Consider the following 20,264-nt stretch of genomic DNA (forward strand, 5'->3'; position numbering starts at 1 on the left):
ATTTTTCACTATTTACAATTTAAATAATTATGGAATGTTTGCATAATGCAACCGAGTTATAGAAAAGTCACATAAACAATATATATCTGATGCCCAATCCTTTACAAATACGAAATTACTTTCACTGGGTTTTTAACCTGTCAAGTATAAATAGGATGAGGTCAGCAATACTTCAGATGAGGCACTTTAACAATTACTCAAAAGATTAGGTGTACAAAGTGTAAAACAAAACTCTTGTTATTAGCCTTATCCTCAATTTCAGACGTGATTAATCTGAGATGGTCTACATTAAGGAGTGTTATGAACTTTTATTTCTTGCCCTTCTGCCTTCACTTGACCCAAGGCAACATAAAAATGAAATACATAAGATACACAGAAAATCACCACAGATCAGTTAATGTACTTACATACAAAGGAACTAAACATTATCTAGTGACAAGGGGGTTTCAGAAAGTGACTATTTTAACACAACAACTGATATGTAATTGTTTTCATAAACGTGTTTAAATACATTGGTCTCCCAAAGGCAAAATGGTATCTCTACCATTTCCTAGACAAAAATGCCCCCAAATGTACTATTTAATTAACTGAATTAAAACTATTAGTCTTATGTACTTTTTTCAAACACTGAATTTTTAAAATACTTAGAGAAATTAAAATATTACATTTTAACCTTAAAAATAAAGAAATTAAAACATTAGATTTACCAATACTTCATAGATTAAAGATTTAAAAAAATAATGAACAGATGTTTTACTTTGCCAACCTTTTATGAAAGACTTTTTAAACATACACATTTGGCCAATTCATTTTCAACCTTAAGTTCTCTGAACATTTACACTGCATCTTTTGGTAGTTAAAAGAAAAAATACTTGATTAGAGGATATTGATTCATGTTACTTCATGAATTCTGAGTTCCGTATTTTCTCTACTGTCAAATTTCAACATACCTCTATTAGTAAGAAAATGGCTGACTCCAATTTTTAAAGTTTATCCAGAATTAAAATCTGTGGTTTCATTAACTGCACATTTTAGGTGAGAACATTTAAATCTCACTGCGCTTGTTTTATTTCTGGTCATTTATAATTTAAGTAATTTCTATAGCCCAGGTACCCAAAAGCTGTTTAACAAACATGAGTTTTTTGCCCATTTGAACATGGATAGCTGCTCCAGTCGACTGATCAAAGCCCCTTTCCCTGTACGCCTACACACAAGGGCACACATGCTCCATAACTCCCTAGGGCAGTTCTGCTCCTCTAGAAAGAGAAACTGGCTTTAGCTTAATATGCTACCTGACACTTCCGCTTCTTCTAAAATCAAAAGTTGGCCAATTTTCAAATAAAGGGAAAGAGAAAATACTTATTTAGAAGGACAAAAATTAAGCTTGGCAAAAGTAGTGACTTTTATTTACAATTGCATGTAACAAGATTACAATAGAAACTAGTGCTATCTTCTGAACAAAAGCAATGATTTCTTGGAAATGGCAATGAATGGAATTTTGACAGTCTCTGGTGAGAACCGAGCAGTTATCCAGGAGCTGCAGATCTGATTGCAAGGTGGCCTTCCAGTGGCTTTTGTACCTTAGTGACTTTCTCCTTTCTTGCCAACTACCTAGAAGAAACAAAAATAACTTTATATGTACGTTTTATTGATTGAGAAATATGGCTTATTTTCAAAATAATATTATAAAACAATATTAATTGGTAGTCACCTTTAAAACCTGGAATTAACTTTTATCCCTGCAGTGTTTTGGCATGCAGTATATTTCATTGTTGAGACAAACTGTGACCCTCCTTCCCTCCCCTGCTCCCCCCACCTCCCGCTTCCAGCCTCAAAGGAATTAAAAATACACCACATGCAGGCTATTTTTGGTTTCCCACACTGTTTTAAGGAAAAGTAATGCAATTTTTCAAAACAAGGTTGACAGTTTAGAGAAGTTAATAAAAAGATGATGCTATATGAGACATATTTGGCATACTATTTTTAGAAAATTAGAAATCAAATGTCAAACACAATCTAGAATTAAAAGAGTATGCTAAACTTATGTCTTCATGTCCAAGATGACAGGTTTCTAGATGTTTCCCTCAATATGTAGCCATGTAACAGAAATATTAAAAAATGACTAATTTTGCCTAGTTTCTAATTTTAAGAAACTCTGGTTTCTATAAATGTACTATAAAAATATAAAAAATAAATCTTCTGTCAATGATTAGAAAAACTGTTGATTAGGTTTTTAAAATGTCCTAGTTGCTATAAATGTGGCAGCATAAAAATATAAATAAGATGCTTGGTTTCTACCAACAGTTCTAGAAAATAAATTTTCTGTGGGAAGGTTCTAAAACTATGTTCTAATTAAATAATTTACCTCAAACCTAAAGTTTATTATTAAATAATGTATTCTCATAGAAATGCCTCAAAGGAAATCTACTTGCAAGCTATTGAATATATATATTTGTATAGAAAAATGTCTACATACATTTGTAAGTGTAAATTTCATATTTTAAATTGAATCTTTTCCAAATGATAGTATCTGAATCAAGCAAAACTCAAAAAGGTCTTCAGTACATGTCTAGCCTAAAATAAAACATGGCTAGGCCAATGTCTTTCATGAAAGAAGATAGTAAAACCCCTTCCACTGAATGTCCAATCACGTAATGCTAGAATTGCTGTTTTCCCCATATCAAGTAAATCACTTTTATTACTTTAAAAGAACTCCTTGCTAATCCAAGGAAACCACGTGTTAGAAAGTCCAAAACGCCAGAAAGATGCTCAAGAGAGAGTCTCAGAAAAGAGTACGTAGATGAGAATAAAAAATGCAGGTTTTAATAGCCTTCTTAAAAAAAGAAAGGGAGATGGAACCATTTGTATCACAAATGAATTCAAGCAGGTAAACACTGAAAGCATTATTGATCATTGTATCACTTGGGAACACACAAAACACAGAGCTATTAGATTAAGCAAAAGAAAACAAAAAGAATATTAAAAATTAAAATTTTAGCAGATGTGATACAGTAGAAGACACAAATCTGCATACTGTTTTACAGGTTGATAGCTCTCAACTTGCCAATGTGTATTCTCTGTAAAAAAGAAGAAATTTAACATTCCAATATGGATTTTCTCACCCCAAACATAAAACTCTTTTATTCATTTTAAGTTTTTATATTAACACCTCAGACAAACAAAAGTCTAGGTACATCAAAATTAGGTGTCAAAAATATTTCTTCAGTACAGAGTCCATTTTCCTTCTATGTTAATATTTTAAACCAGTCTACCATTCAGTCCATAAGTCTTTCAACTGGCCTTGAGCCCCCTCTGGGCAGGCAAAGCAGAGGACACACCCACAGTTAGTAAGCATAATCACTTCTGGGCTACAGTTCCAATGATGGGGGGGAGCACATCTCTCAACTACAGCCTAATCAATAATTATACTACAACTAGGATAAAAGAATTTGATGAAATGGTTTATACTTGTTTCCCAAAATGATTCTATGGTTCCTAAAAATTAAAATTTAAACTTTAGATTGGATCAAAACATTATCCAACAACTAGTTAAATCTGAAACCATTTACAACAATGCCAGTTTTATTGCAATATTATTTCTCAAAAGGTAGTACAAAATTAAATATGAGACAGGACGAAAGTTTTTAAAAAAAAATGTCAGGGGAGCAACCCAGTATGGGAATGAAATCAAAGCACCTCGCTGCAAGCCCAAAACAAAAACAGAAACAAAATAAAAAGCCAGTTGAGAAACACGACTGGAGTGAGATCTGAAGAAAGAGGTGGTTGAGGAAACCTAGTGAACAGTAAGGCCGGTCCAGATGGCGGAAGCTGCAGAGATCTCGCACCAGCAATGATGAGACATGGGAAGGGTGAGAGCAGACAGGTGCAAGATGGGCAGAGAAGCAAGGAGGGGAGTAGAGTGAGATAAGGTCACTTTATATTACTTCATTTTTAAAAATCTTCTGTTTTTAGTTCATTTGAGTTGGATTAAAAAAGCTGAAAAATAAACAGACAGAAATGTTACAAAAATAGCTGATACGGTGAATGGCCAGTTTAGAAAAGTCTATTTTTATTACAGTGATAGGGAATCTGCTCTGCTTTTCACATGCACCTCATTCCCTAAGAAGCAGAAGCCCCTTCAATGTTGCCCATTTTGGTACTTATCTTTTATTACTTTTGTATTAAAATACAGCAATCCATGTACAGAGCATATTTTAGCAAAGAAAACATCTACTTCCAATTAAGATGGCAAGCTTTTCATGCTGCAACACAAAGACTCCATTTACAACAACAAATGGCTGAAGTGTATATTATAATCTGTGCACCATGCCTATAAGAGCCAAACACAGACAAGTGGAAGGTGTGTCCTAGTCTACCAAACCTTAAAAGTGTAACCTCATAAAGTTGTAATAGCAAGCAAGGTGGTCTAAAATTTCTATCCACATCCAAGATTCATTAGTGTTACCTTAGCCTCTGTCATCTTAATGACACAAGAGGTCAATGACATACTGAAAACTAAAATTATCTAGAATGATTCACACAACATAAAAATGTAAACTGAAAATGCTATAATAATCCTATTTTATCATTCATTAAACCATTTTATATAACTTTACTACACAAGGGTATCAAAATTTCTTCTCTGTGTTGATAAAACAGGTACCAAATCTATTTTGAAATTTTTAATTCTAATTACTATGTGTAATCCCTTTAAAATTCAGACCAACTAAATAAGAGAAAGGACCACACTTGACTTGTCCTGCTTGGGAAGTTCCTGCTTTCCGTTCTACCTGCTAATAAGCCCACTGCTATCTTTTCTCCTCCATCCACTTCTACTCTTCAAGTTGAATTCAAAATACTCTTCCTTCACAAAATATTCTTATACTTTCCCAGCACTGTTGTGATAAAATAAATAACACTGGGCTGGAAAGTGTAAGAATACTCTGTGGAGGAAGAGAAGCTAGAACTACGTTTTGATTCACTTGATTAACTTAACAGATGTTTATGTATTATTCTTCAAGAATGTAAACTCACCATAGACAAGGATCATGATTGTGCTTAGCACAGTACCACAAAGACAACAAAGACCGCATCACAAATCTATTGTTTCCTTCACTAGAAACCAAACTCAACTTTTAATAGGCAACTCTAAAAGAGGACCAAACTCACCAATTTCAGTTAAAAATACAATAATTTTATTGCAATTTTCCTACACTAAAGTTGTTGACTTTGCATAATACATATGAAAAAATGAAATTAGCTTACTTTTGAGAACCCGTTAGGACAATGAATCCTTCAGACAGAACAAATCTCACTCAGAAGTTATTAAAAGGAAATGTAATATAATATTAATATTATATAAGAAAACCATTCAACCAAATAAAATGTATCAAACATTAAAGGCAAGGGACAAAGAAGTCCAAAACACCAAGAAAGGGGTCCACACGCATTCCAGTGTTAACTACTCTCGCAGCAGTGTTCAGGGCGGTCCAGGCTCGAGGAAGGGTCCCTGAAACCCTTCCTGAAGTCTCCAAGCTAAAAACTATTCTCATAATAATGCTAACTTGTCCTTTGCCTCTTTAACTGTCACTGTCTCACAAGTGTACAATGGAGTTTTGGGGAGGCTGCATAACCTGTAATAGCAAAACTGACTGAATAAACAAGACATGAGAATGAGAGAATTCAATTAAAAGTGTAAAACAATGCTCCCTCACAAAGCTGGCTTTTGTTTCAGAAAATACCATATTTTCCCATGTATAATGTGCACCCACGTTTTTGGCCCACATTTTCAGGAAAAAAAAATCTTTCATTTTAATTTTTTAATTTATTTAATTTATTTTTATTTAGAAATAAAACCAATTATCATAGTCCAGGGCATTATTTTGCATACAGATATCACTACTGTTTCCTAGAGTTACACTTTTAACACATAAGCATAAGTAAAAGAATGTAAAACATTTATGTAGGTATAGAAATAGTACTGACAGTGTATAATGTGCATCCTTATTTTTCCCTAAAAAAACTGGGCAAAAAAACTGTGCTTTATACACAGCAAAATACAGTATATAGAATTTAAAAATATTATTTGTGTTAACATACAATGAGTTTATTATTTGTAAGTAAATAGTTTTTAAATTTCTGTTTTAATTTCCTACATGGTAAATGTTACATAAGTAGAGCCACAGAAACAAAAGCTCTTTATTGGTCCTCGGGAATATTTAATAGTATAAAAGGTCCAGAGTCCAAAAAGTTTGGCAGCTACTGCTTGATAGTAATTTTAAGTAAGGTAAAAAAAGTATTTAATTAAATGAACACATAGCCAAGTGATTAAACAAGCACAAATACTTTCAAGCAAGAATAGTCTAACACCTTTGCTACTCTAAACGCAGTCCACAAAAAGCTGTTTGGCAGTCAAAGAAGTGAAAAACTAGAAGACGTGGATGGGGAATGTTAAAAACAAAGAGGTGGAGGCAGATTCTTAGGCAGGCAACTGTGAATGCACATTAGAAAAACTAATGAATGACAGGCTGGTAAGAAGATGGACAAGGTAAAGTAGTGGTTACTTAGAGAAAAAAATGGAAATCCAAAATCATAAGCTAAGGTAAGAAGCAGGAAACTAGAGCTGAGTTAATGGTATGAGAAAATAATGGGACTTAGAGTAATAGATCTTATCAAAGTATTAAGCTAAAAACAAACTATGCAAGAACAGTTAAAGCTAAATCCAATGGTATTTAATGCAAGCAGGCAAAGGAACAAAGCAGGCAGCCAAAACGTCTTTGTTGCTCACACATTTTCCCAGTACAGCATACTTCATATCATAAAAATGTAGATGTTTAATCTCTGCTTCTCCTGACCTGTCGTTATACATATGTCAAACATTTAACATGACAGATCTAAGTAAATGATTGTTCTACAGTTCCCAAAAGTTAATTATACTATGAGACAGGAAGAGACTTGTAAAATGACTGGTTAAAATCTCTATAATCAAGGTTATCAATTTTGTAAAAACCATACAATTTTATAAGGTCACCTAATGTCATGCAATTTTGTGAATTTTTCTGTCACTGAATTAAAATTAGATCTGTGGATACCATCAAAAAGAATCAGTTTTCAACATGTTCTACAGCTCCAATTCCCCAGACAGGGGTCAAACAGGTACGCTGCATGCCTCCTTCTCTAAGCACTGCCAGCCCAAGGGAAACTCTTCCTCCTTTACAGTCGTCTCGAGCTCTACCCCGCCTGCCTGCAGGGCGCCAGCGCCCGGAGCGCAGAGACAGCTGCAGCGCCTGTGCCACGGCACAGACGCAGCCCCAGGGCTGCGCGCTGATTCACCTCTGGGAGGTAGTTTTGGGATCTGTGATTGTATATTTTAAGAGTCACCCTAAGGAACTGTTACCAATTAGAAATAATTCCGTGAATATACAAATGTTCTCATTCCTAATGGTCCCATGTACCTTATAAATTCTTTGCAAGTCTCAGAATATTTATTTACATGTATCTACTCATATATATATGTATATACAAAAATCTGCTCACTAAGAACTTATTTGCTGAAATTTGTTCTTTCAGCACATAGTTTGAAAGTTAGCCTCTCAGTGCAATAAAATTGAGTCCATTGTTTTTTATTAAAATTATACAAGACATTTTATATATTTTCATCACAAATGATAATCCAAACCTTAATATCCATTGTTCTTAAAAGCTAACTAATAATAATGATTTCACTTACTATTTTTCCATTACTCCTAACTACTTTCTGCAACCAATTATTTTTACTCTTTTAACTGGATGTCATTTATTAACAGGCACTGTATCAGTAGGACTTATAATTTTTATTAGAGATTTCTTTTAGTTGGATATCTAAAATGTGATCAGGAAAACAAGTGTTCTATTTTAACATTATGATAGGATTCTGATATTTATAGTTTCTTTAAAATTATAATTTTATTTCCCCTAAATATCATCTCAACAAACTTACTCGTTTGAAGTCATTCATATTTGTTGCCTGGACTGGAGTACCAATGAAAGTAAAATAGGAAATTCTCGTGGTTTCTTCTTCACCTTGATTGGACTGAACAAATATCTACCAAAAAATAATAATTTTTACAATAATGATTACAATCCTTTCTTTCATAAAAATGCGTTTAACTGGTTTCCTTAGATTACTAATACACACACTGAGCCTTCCCCTCTTTATAAGGATTGGCCCAAATCACATTTAGACCAGCCCTCCTAGGGGACTGTTAATCCCACTGTTTGCCCCGCTCTTCTCATCTGTTCCGGGGATGTCATGGAATAACACCCACGTGCACAAGTTCTTGATCATTTCGTGTGATGGCGTGGGGGGTCGTAATTAAATCCTTTAAAATGAAATATTTAAAGAATAGGAAATTCACAATTATCATGAGCAGGGTGCTACTGACATTTTATAAAAATTATAGTTTTTCACTAAGGAATAATCCTGCAGTTATATTCTTTCTGATATTCATTCAATTTCCTAGAATAGTAAAAGGAAATAGGATTGTAAAGCTACATTATGCTCATATAGGGTCCGGAACAAATAATGCCCCTTTTTAATTACAAAATCTTTTATTACAAAATCATAAGCATGTAATCCTGTAACGTAACAATATCACACTCAAGCAAACCATGACATTTTAGGTGAAATATTCAAATTAAAACTATAAATTATTACACCCATATTATTACCCTACCAACCATACTCTAGCAGGCAATCCATCTGCCAGACCCCATATTTTTTTAAACTTGACTATTTATACTTTCTATTTAAACCTCCCCCCACCCCAGCATGTTAGAAGACAGGAGCTTTACTCATAAGTCCTTTTTCAATATATTGGATTTATTTTTTAATTCACTCCATATTTTAGAACACAATACTCTAAATGCTCTCTACTGAGTAATATTGCTTCTATCTTGATTTGGACAACATAATTCTTTAATTCTCAGGTGTCAAATATCAGGCAGCTTTGTTGTTTGTATAGGCAACCACAGATTCATCTCAAACTGAACTCATCTATTAAAAACTCCAAGTCTACAATTAGTAGACTATTAAAGCAGCTCTCCATTTCTTTATTTGTAATGCTCTTTGAATCTAAACACAAGTTTTTATATTTGCTGCTTTTAAAATTCATCCACTTACTTTAATTAGAGACTCTGATCACTACTGTCATTTCAATTTCAATTTTATCACCAAAAAAAGTGGCAGACGTGCTTCCTGTCTTAAATGAAATTTTGACTGAGAGAGGACACAGTACATCAAGACTTGAGCCTATCACAAGGTAACTATGGTTTATGATTCTAATGGCAGATTACATCAGGATTTCTAAACTGGAAGAGCTTTTCTGATAAACAACTGTCTTCCTCCCATCACTAACTAAAGCACAAGGTGTTAGAATGAGCACATGCTCTACAGCATTCTTCTCATTTAGAAAAAGCAGAATCGTCCCATCACAACACACCACACTAGTTTGGCAAGATTTGTTCTCAGTGACATGCTGACCCCCCTTCTTTTCCTAGGCCTCCCACTGCCCTCTCCGAAGCCGCCTGCCCCTCCTCTGAGGGACTGGGCAGGGGTGGTAAGCATACGCTGGGTTTTAATACAAAATTCACAAAAGCAGTTACTAACTGCAAAGCAGCAGCAAACTTCTTAATGTAGATTAACATAAAATTATCTTTCCAAAGTCATTTTTACGGAGATCATGACCACTACGTTATTAAAAACTCAGTGTTCTAGAAAAGTGTGAATTTTACAAACCTATCACTCCTTACTAGGTATGAATAATAAAGCATGAATATCTTCAATTTAAGTATAAACGTTCTAGAAGAAACTTTTAGCAACAGTTGCCAAATATATACCAAAGTTGCCAAAGAAGTAAACTGACAAATCCACAAATTTAAAAAAAAAGAAAAATCGACCTGCCCTTTCCCTTAGGGCACATAGATACAGTAAGAAGAAAATCTAATTAGCTCATTTCACATTTTTACTACTTCAAACCAAGTGGACAAATAACTACTTTAAAGGATCATTTAGAATCACTAAGTACAGCATAAGGTGTCATCCACAAACCCATTAAATATATCTTAATGAAATGCTACTTACAGTTACACTGTTAACATTCTGAAACTTAACATAACGAAGTGGAATAATGCTCTCTTCTTTAATATCATCCTCTGTTAGTTCCAGAGCTTGAGTTGGTTCGCTTCTTTCCGCTTCTTCAAAATCCATAGATCGGGGTAGATTGATAAAAATTTTTACGTATTTAGGACCCTGACCTATAAAATGATAGAATAAAATAAAATGCTAGAAACCAAACATGTAATATTTTCTTCCCTTTATTATTACATTCATACTACACAAACAGGCAACATATGTACATATCTACAAACATCTTTCGGAATTCTAAGAAAGTCTAAGTATTTTCATAGCCACTTCTTGGCATGCTAACACTATACTCTAGGAATTCTAGATTAAAACACATACATATATGTACGCACACATGCACATACTCAAAGCTCTTGCCCTCAACTGCAAAGATGTACTCTGTAAGTGTAATACCACTAGTGAGGAGCATGTATAAGAAAGCAGCAGTGGAGTCTGTCAGTAAATGCAGGTTAACACTTTTCATAAAAGAAACACCATTGAGCTGGGCCTTCCAATTGCCAACAATCGGTACATTTTTTGTTACTTAGGAGGAAAGCATTATCAGTGACACCATTAGCCAAAGAGATTAATTATTCAAATTGCCAAATTTCATCTTAGGAATTAAGATGTGCTCAGTGGTAAAATCACATTTACAGAGCATCTAAGTATCTTTAACTTCAGGGTACATACCATCTAAGACCCATATTTTCTGGCTGATTAAAGAATCCTAAAATATTCACAATGCTTAAATGTGCATTTCTATAGCATTTGCTTTTACAAATACTTTGTGTTTTCAAAAAAAAGGAACAGTTTCATCAATGAAAGTTCATTAATACATAAAAATTTAGAATAACGAATGAGAAGGAAATGCTATTTGAAAAATAGGGCATTGGCTATTTCTTCCAATCAATTAAAAAGCAAAACCAAAAAAACATCTAGTCCCTACTCCCTCCACCTCTCTTCCACTCCAACCAAAACAACAAAAAACCCTCAACTGAAACAAAAAAAGGGAGGAGGTGAGCGAGGAAAAGTCTTTATTTAATCAAAAGAGAAATGCCAAGTCTGTACAATCATGTTTATGGAATCATATGTATTAGAATATGAATCTATTAACATGCCATGACTCTTAAGTTTTATCACCTATAACAGAAGTGTGAAATAGTATCTCCCAGTTCTGACCCTAAGAAAAGGCTGTTTTGAACCTAGAGTTTTAGAGTAACAACTGAAAGAAAGGGTTCATTTGCTTTCAGGTTAAAGGGAAACTTAAATTCTAAAACTAAAAGCTTTACAAATAAATTTCACATTATTTGTCCATTCATTTATATGCCTTGTTCCAAAAACAATTCACTCCCAAAGCAAGGCATATCCACCTCTACTTAAAAGAGGTGGGCCTGCTAACAGGTCTACAGAGCAGGTTAGTTTAGAGAAAAGCTGTCCATTACTTACCATTATCTGGCCCTTGAAATTTCATTGAATAAAGCTTAACAGGTTGATTGAATGCCACAGTAATAAGCAGCTGTTAAGAAAATAATAGTTTAATTTTAAAAGGGCTCTTGAACACCTTGAATACACATAACAACAAAGTAGGATTAACTCAGAGGCAAAAAAATTTAATTCATTTCAACGTAATATGTAAAGTCAGTAAGTTGAAAGTAATCTTATTAGATTGACATTTGAAAAATACAATCATATTATTCATATAAGGGAATGACAACAAAAAATTTAATGGAATAATTCATTATAATTATGTATAAGAACCTAAGGTCTTATGACCTATACATTGGCAAGCAATCTGCTCTCTAAAAACTCAAACAAAATTCCCAAATTAAAATAAAATTTAAACTATTTATTAAAGTTTGCATGTAAGCCTAACATTTTTCAGGATGGTTTATTTGTCAAGCACGTACCCCCGTCACTTGACTATTTGGAGACAATGCACAGCTTATGTGGCGAGATAAGCCCTCAAATGGACTCTGTACGATCCAAAATTCAACAGAAGAGGGTTCTTCAAGCTCTGTAGTTCCCCGAAACCTCCATCCTTAACTTATTTGACTAAATGAATTTGAAGGCCACACAAGGAAACAGTAGAAACACTACTGCAATGTCTTTCTCTCAGAAACTCTGACTCATTCACTTAATCTTCTTCCTAGCCAAAACTGTCTGAGGTAGCAGGGGTATGCGTCTACCCTGGAGCAAGGTTTCCCTGGGGGGGGGGAAGGTTTCAGGAAAGCTGTAGCCAGTCCTGCTGATATGCACTATCAAATTACATTCAGAGCACCATTTAGTAGGAACACAGCGTGAAAAATATTCTCAAAGCTGTGCAGTAAGGTTGCTCTGGTTGGAGCAAAAATAAGGGGGTTTAGACTTACAGTTTTAGAATCATTATGGCATTTCTGCCTAAGAGAAAACCTGGACTCTATCCTTTGGTAATATAAGTACATTTTATATTTAACCTGTAATAGTGTGTCAAAAAGAATATACGTGACATGTTTACAGATCTGAACCACAAGGGAAAAGGAGGTGAGAGTGAAAGCTAGAAACAGATCAAGTCAGCAAGAATCTAGCACCGTCTTCCTGAAGCCAGTGAAGAATCCTGTAACTCTTAAGAATTAGTATGATTAGATTTATATTTAGAAAAAATACAGCTTTTGCAAACACGGAGAAGATGCACTGGAATGGGCACAAAGCAGAATCGGGGATAGAAAACAGGTGAAGGACAGTAACAGTCGAGATGAAAGATGGCTTGATGGAGGCAGTAGGACACTACTTCCTCTGTGACAGGACGGCAGGGAAGGGCAGGGGGCACAGTACCGGTGCACATCTGGGAGTGAGGGCCAGACATACAGGGAGTGCTCATTTTGCGTGAGTAAGACGTAAATGAAGAGGCCAAGAGTGAACAAAAGGACTAAAGAGTGGGGAAGGTCCAACTTGGCAGTGGAGCCAGCCCAAGAGTTCTGTGATCCTGCCCAGTGCCTCTGGCAGCTTGCTTGGAACAGAGAAAAGGAGGTCGGTCTGCACAAAGGAGAGGGGTCAAAGAAAATCAAAATGTTGAAAAGGAAAGAACAGGGGTCATCTAGGAAAGAGAGCATAAAACCATGAGACGGAAACATGATAAAGAAACAAGAGCAGGCACGAACACTGATGATCCCTATAAGCCTTAACCCAGGCATTCAATTAATTACCTGTTCATCACAATCAGATTCCAGGAAGGTCGTGTCTTTTCGTAAACAGTTGTCAAATCCATGCTCATCACTTTCATTAAGACATTCACAGCCAGCTTTGTTAATAAAAGGCATTAAATCCATCTGAAAAATTAAATCAAGACTTTAGGCAAAACATTTGGAGTTGGTATAAAAATCTTAATAAAAAACTTAATTATGTGATTCGCTCTAGATTAGGCAATTTTAGAAAAAATGTCTCTTTTAAAGTATATATTAAAACTTTAATAATAATCTTTTCATTTGAATTTCTGACTGAGATCTACCACTAATTATTAAAGCCAAATCTAGGCTTGGCCTACTTGATAAGGTATCAGAAACCAAGTCTTTAACACTAAGATTATAAAATACTGACTGATAATTTTTTTAATATTGGTATTTTACAGTCTATCTTTGCATACTTGAAAATATGCATATTAAAATATCTGTAAGGTCAAAAGAAAGCCCACCTCCTTCTTCCAGTAACCCTGGATTCTTTAAAGCTCCATGAAGAACTCAGATTACAAATGACTAGCAAATAAGGATTTAAAACTTTTTTAAAATGAAAGTTTCAAGTATACAAAAAATAGAATTAATACAGCGCACTCCATGTACCCACCTCCCAGCTACAATAAATATCAATTCATGCCCACTCTTATTTCATCTTTACCCTGCAACCAGTCCGCAAGCATTCTTGGTTATTTTCAATTAAATCTTAGACTTTTTTCATTTCATTCATAAATATTTCAGTGTGCATAATGTTTCAAATGATAGGACTCATTTTAAAAAATCTTCAATATTACATCTAAAAAATATACTGTCAAAACACAGTATCATCAAATATCAGTGTTTAAATTTCCTCAGTGTTTTATAGGTGAATTGTTAGAATAAGGATAAAAAAAAGTACAAAGACTGCATTCCATTAACACATCTCTTAAATCCCTTATTCTAGTCATTCAGCCTACAGATTTCTAATATCCTGAGTTTTGCCAACTGCTCCTCTGTGGCAGTGTCATCTAATCCACTCCTGTGCATCTGTCAGCTACTATTTTCATACTTCCCACACAGTGTGCCAAAGCCTGTGGTAACAGCGGTCATCCTTGTCTTGCTTCTGATTTTAGTGGGAATGCCTTTACTGCTGCTCCATTAAGATTTTATTGAATACTTTATAATAAATGGGTAATAAATTTTGTAAAGTAACTTTTCCACATATTATGAGATCGTAATTTTTCTCCTCTGGATTGCTGGATTTTGCCTACTAATATTTTATTTACAATTTTTTTTTTACAGAGATATTCCTCACTGGAACTGGTCAGTAACTGTCTGTTTTGGCGCAAACGGTCAGATTCTGGGGTCAGTGTCAGATACACTTCAAAAAGAAATCTGAAGGTTTTTCCTCTTTCTATATGGTCTTAAGATTTGGTAGAATTCTCCTGTGAAGCTGTCTTGGCCTTTATGGAACAGCTCTTTTACTCTTCATTCTAGTCAAGTTGAGTTTGATAAACTTTATTTTCCTAGAAAAGTATCCATTTCACCTATTAAACTAGGACAATTTTTAAAGTCCACCAAGTGTTATAGATTGTCAGTTGCATGTTCACCTTTCTATCAGAGTCTTTATTATATTTTTTTCATCCAAAGATACTAATGCATGTATAAGAAGTTCTGAAAGACTAAAGGAAACTTTTTTACATGTCAAATAATGATCAATATGGTAATAATTCATTAGAATAGACCCAATTATTCATGTGGTAGCCTAAATCTTTTCAAAGTCAAACATTATTGTGTATTACATTAAATGTTATATTATGTGAAATGTTAAATATATTACTCAGTAAAACATTTTGCAGCCAACTCCAAAAAAGGAGGGAGGAAAAAAGGAGCACCATAGAGCAGAGTTCTACTGTTGGAGAATTATGCTGAACTTTATAAATATCTGCCTTGAAAGGGTAGTTTTAAAAAGTCTTTTAAATGCTTGTTTTCCATCCTACTGATGTGCTTCAATACTATTTCTCAGATTAAGAACACAGGTATGAAGACAACATTGTAGTCATACTTCCAAAACCTTAATGATGACAATAAACTAAATAGATTAGTTATTTTAAATCAATTTTAGATTTATTTATCATGGGCACACAAAACATGTATTACATTCAATAGCTGCATTAAAGTGCTTTGTCTACATGGAACAAATTGGTATTATACTGTATATTTGACAAAATTTCCAAATGACATATTCTGACAATACGCAGTGGGAAATAAATATCACCTGTGTAACAACTCGCAACTAATGAGGAAAGAGTTATGAGGGAACAATCAGACAAATCCAGACTGTGGGGCCGTCTGTAAGTCAGGTGGTCTTATAGACCTGTACTGTACAATAAGATAGCCATTAGCCACATGGCAATTTTACACTAAATTAATTAAAACTAGATAATATTAAAAATTCAGTTCCTCAGTTGCACTAGTCACATAACAAATGCTCAACTGCCACTTTTGCCTAGTGGCTACTGTGTTAGACTGGTGCTGGTTTAAACTTTAAAAGAAGGCACGGAGAAGTTTCTAGACTAAAGAACACTAGAGAGAACAACTTAAATGCAATCCATGATCCTTGATTTAACCCTACACAGAGGAAAACAACTACAAGGTATGTTTTGAAGATAATTAAGGAAATTTGAATGTACGCTGTACATTAGTGATAGTGTAGCAGTATTACATTTCTCAGTAGTGATAACGGTATCATGACTATGTAGAAAAACATTCTTGTTCTTAGGAGCTACATGCTGAAATACTAAGAGATGAACCATGATGATACCTACAACTCACTTTAAAATGCTTTTACAAAAGTTAAAAGTAGATGGATATCAAAATGGAGCACAATATTTAGAACCAATGAACATAGGTGAGGGTACATGTGTTTGTAGTACAATGTCAACTATTTTTTTAAAATAAATTTCACTTTTTTTTTGTCTTGTAGAGAGGGAGAAAATCCAACACAAGATACACAGGAAGTCATAAGAACCTTTCCACTCTTCAAGATTTTGGTTAAAGAAAGATCTACTTACTACATAACTTAGGGTCATTTAATATCTGATGTGATTTTGATTAATGATGACATATTTGCAGACCAAAACTTACAGTTCTGAGGTCAAAACAATATACTAACAAGCCTCAAGATTGAGAACACATGCCAATGCAAGTACAGCTCCAGACTGCCTCACATACAAACTCTGGGGGAAGACGGCTTGGTGTAGAGGGCGGGGAGACTATTTGACCCTGTACTGTATACTCTTAGCAAATGGAAGGAGAGAAAAGATGGAATGTTTTAAACTTTCCTAACTTCAATAAACATTTAAAAAAACTAAGTCATTATGCTCACAAAAACACTCTTTTGCTTCTGAATAAAATTCTATTATGATTCTTAAACTTTGAGTATCCTTTGCTGTATCTCAAACCTCCCTAAAAGAGATACATGTATATATTTATCTTACTTTGGCTCCAGAGTTTCAAAATTATATTTGAGTTTCAAAATTATAGCATGTATAAAATAAATAACTGTACAGCCTCTTAGCATTAAAGCATAATGATTAAAAGTCATTATTCTGAAAATTTTATTTAAAAACTGTCAATACATTTTTGTAATGCTTATATTTAAATTTACTTAACACACAGGTTTTCATTCAATGTCTCTTACTCCCATTAAGTTTCTATTTGTGTTGTGGGAGCAATGATCTTGGGAACACATTAACCAGTATTAAATATTTAATAACCCTATTAAGATGTAAATAGTTCAAAACTTTTAATGTCTTGATTGACACCAGATGGAAAAAAACAAAAATGTTTTAATAGTTTTTCATACTGTATTCATAACATTTGCATGAAAACAAATTTTTATTTCTTAAAGCTTTATTTTTTTCCTGCTTATTTTCCTACCTTAGGCCAAAACACTGATATCATACTTAGCTGATATGTAAAGAAGTATCCCTGTAGCTAAGAAGCAGGACTGTTGTGCTCATAAGGTGCTTTCATGCAAACACCCTCAGTAATAAAGAAAAAAAATACAAAGGTGTAAACACAACAGTTTACAAGTCAAACGACTTCCAAAATTTTCCAAAAGGTGTCACAACCCTGACTTAAAAAACATGTTTATACTTTCACTCTATATACTACAAATTTCAAGTTATTATTCAATATGTAGCAGTTCTACTTTAAATAAATATTAATTGTACTTCCCTAACTAAAAATATTGTCAGCACCACATGCTAGTCACTTTCTGAAGACACAACCCCACCACACCTACAAACATACACAAAGAGTCTTTCACATTTCCCTGAATAGGTTTTCCTTATTCAGCACGAACTTAAGGGACTAGAGAAAGGACTTGCAGCCCCATGACAGATTTGCTTTAATGTACTCAATATACATGCTTTCATGTATTAACTTTAATTTGAGATAAAACTTTTTTTAAAAAAGATCATTTTTTTAATCTGCCAATACAACAACTTTATCAGTCTGCATAAACAAATCAGCTACCAAAAAATGCTACTTCTAAACTTCCTGAATAACTCAAATATAAAGACAGTGTATTATAACTATTCAGGCTAGTTTTCAAAAATTTTTAAGTTCTTAAGTCTTCAAGTTGTTATTTAGAATAATAACTTACTCTTCAAACTAGAAAAACACATCCAATACTCAAGTCATATTTGGTTCTAAAACAAAATCAGCAACTAGCACATTACTTCTGGAGGGCAAAATGTATTTTTGAAAGTCTTAAAATGGCTATCAAAATAGTTCAGAAAGCAGATTTTTTAAAAAAGTGACAAAGAAAATTAGAAGAAATTCAGGAAACTAGTTTATGATGGGGCTAAGGTTGTAATATAAACACATGGACAAATCCCAATAGTCAGCCAGTGAACTTACTTCTAAAGTTCTTATATGAAAGTATTCCAAACTAGTAAAAGACAAAACATGAAAACATAATCAATTTCATTTTAACCAAATAACGGCAAAGGCAAGATACATCATGATTTTACTTTTAAGTCTACGTACATAGCCTTTTGGAATATCTGTGTCCTCATTGCTTCCAGGGTCATTTTCTAAGTGCTGCTTGATTTTTTCTTCTAATCCCACAGCATCTGCTCCTTGATATTGATCAATTCTTACTTTGTTTCGAAAAAACAAAAATGTAGGTGTTGCTGATATATTGTTGGTGGCAGCTGTTCCCTAGAATTGACAAATTAGATAGCATTATGAATTAAAACTAATCTTAAATGACTGTGAATATCAACTTCTATTTGTATGGAAGTTAAATGTCAGAAGTATGGACTAAAGACATGTAAAATAATTTATCCCTAATTGCTACTTAAATAAAAAGGCAGGCCTATTTTTTAAACTTCATTACCCATTGAGGCACAACTACATTATATTATTAGCTTTACATCTGCAATAAAGAACAGCCCTGTATTTTTATCATTTTAGTGTTAAATACTTCATCCAGTAGAAAAATTAGCTTCCTACACAGAAACTGCTTTATAATACTAGAGAGCCCTCCCCTAAGTACACACTGTTTCCCAAATGGATACTGATATGTCAACACAAACCACTGGTGCTAGGAAAAAATACACGTATGAAAAACAGAAGCCTGTCTGACAATGAAAATAAGGTAATATACTTTGTATTGCAATCCTCAATCCAGTGTCTTTTATTGATCTCCCACCAAACATAATACAACAGCTATCTTTCTAAATTCTGCTCCAACTCTACAATTACTATAATATTAACTAGTAAATGGGAATTAGCTCATAAGCATTGATTCATGAGAATTTATAAAGGAAATAGTAAAATAAATGAGTCACCTTAAATATTCAAATACTATGAATAGGTAACCACTATATTGTTTAAAGAAAAAAAGTTTAAAGAAAAAAAAGCATAAAGTCTACATAAAGATGTCTTCTCTAAGCCTCATTTAAAGAAAAACGACAGACCTTTTGGACAGTGCTGTCCAAAAGAAAAAAAATGTGGGCTAAACATACATGTAGTTTAAAATTTCCTAGTATCCATAATAAAAAAAAGTTCAGAGAAAACAAGAAAAGTATGTAGCTAGAGGGCAGCACAGCTCCAGAAGGCAGCATGTCCAGATTAGAGGCAGTGGATCCTTAAAAGAAGAGCCAGCGTTACAGTCCAGTGGTATGTAACGTAAGTATTAAATAATAACATTAACATAGGGTTTGCACTAATCAAATCCCCAAGCTACTAACTACAAGCTACATAACATTCTAAATCTTTTTCACACTCAGGAATGTAACAAAGACAAAGCTTCATCCCCCTAACCAAAAAAAAAAAGGGGGCTACAGTGCTGACCCTTAGAGCTGAGGACTGTATTGTTAGTATTGGAAGGAGGAACTCCCCCATATTTCTACATATGAAAATGCACAACTATCACACAGTCATTCCAACTAAGTAATCAGGACACTCTTATCTACAGCTCTGTGGCTCCAACAAAAGTAACCAACATTTTAAAGTTTCTAATGTGTATGCAGCATATGCAGCTTTGCAGCTAAGATTAAAAACTGATCAATGCAAATCAAACTATGGGTGGGGCAAAAGTAGGTGTACGGTTGTTTGTATGGAAAATAATACAACAATAAATAAATAATATCACAAGAATAAACTCAGTTTTGTATACTCACAACTACTTTTGCCCCTCCCTGTATAACCAAGAATTTTCTGCTATGGTTTTCTAACCAGTCAATGCCTCCGCAGTAGAAGATATAATTCTAGATTTTCAAAAAATAAAGAAATATAAAAACACACAGAACTGCCAGGTGACCTACTAGTTTAACAACATTAGTTTTATATCAGAAAGTTATTAACATAAACAAACTCAAAGGCAATTAATAACTGAATTA

At 33.8% G+C, this 20,264-nt stretch overlaps 1 protein-coding gene across 5 annotated transcripts in view; it reads right to left on the bottom strand.

Moving 5' to 3' along the window:
- Nucleotides 1–1,384: 1,384 nt before the first annotated feature.
- Nucleotides 1,385–20,264, bottom strand: part of TXNL1 (thioredoxin like 1) — a 28,046-nt gene continuing 9,166 nt past the window's right edge. The window contains exons 3-9 of one of the 5 annotated variants that reach the window (XM_054583712.1): nt 18,406–18,579; nt 13,345–13,467; nt 11,609–11,678; nt 10,121–10,293; nt 7,979–8,083; nt 3,035–3,077; nt 1,385–1,611 (exon numbers count right to left, since the gene is read on the bottom strand). In XM_054583712.1, the coding sequence (XP_054439687.1) occupies nt 3,039–3,077; nt 7,979–8,083; nt 10,121–10,293; nt 11,609–11,678; nt 13,345–13,467; nt 18,406–18,579 (684 nt within the window). In that variant the 3' untranslated portion in view covers nt 1,385–1,611; nt 3,035–3,038. Of the gene's footprint in view, nt 1,612–3,034; nt 3,078–3,117; nt 3,997–6,757; nt 6,855–7,978; nt 8,084–10,120; nt 10,294–11,608; nt 11,679–13,344; nt 13,468–18,405; nt 18,580–20,264 lie in introns of those variants that run through there. The other 4 variants (XM_054583715.1, XM_054583713.1, XM_054583716.1 and 1 more) reach the window with 4 other exon arrangements.

The sequence above is a fragment of the Pteronotus mesoamericanus genome, unplaced genomic scaffold (genome assembly GCF_021234165.1).
Source record: "Pteronotus mesoamericanus isolate MK-2021 breed Mesoamerican mustached bat unplaced genomic scaffold, CSHL_Meso_final contig_74, whole genome shotgun sequence".
NCBI classification, from domain to species: Eukaryota; Metazoa; Chordata; class Mammalia; order Chiroptera; family Mormoopidae; genus Pteronotus; species Pteronotus mesoamericanus.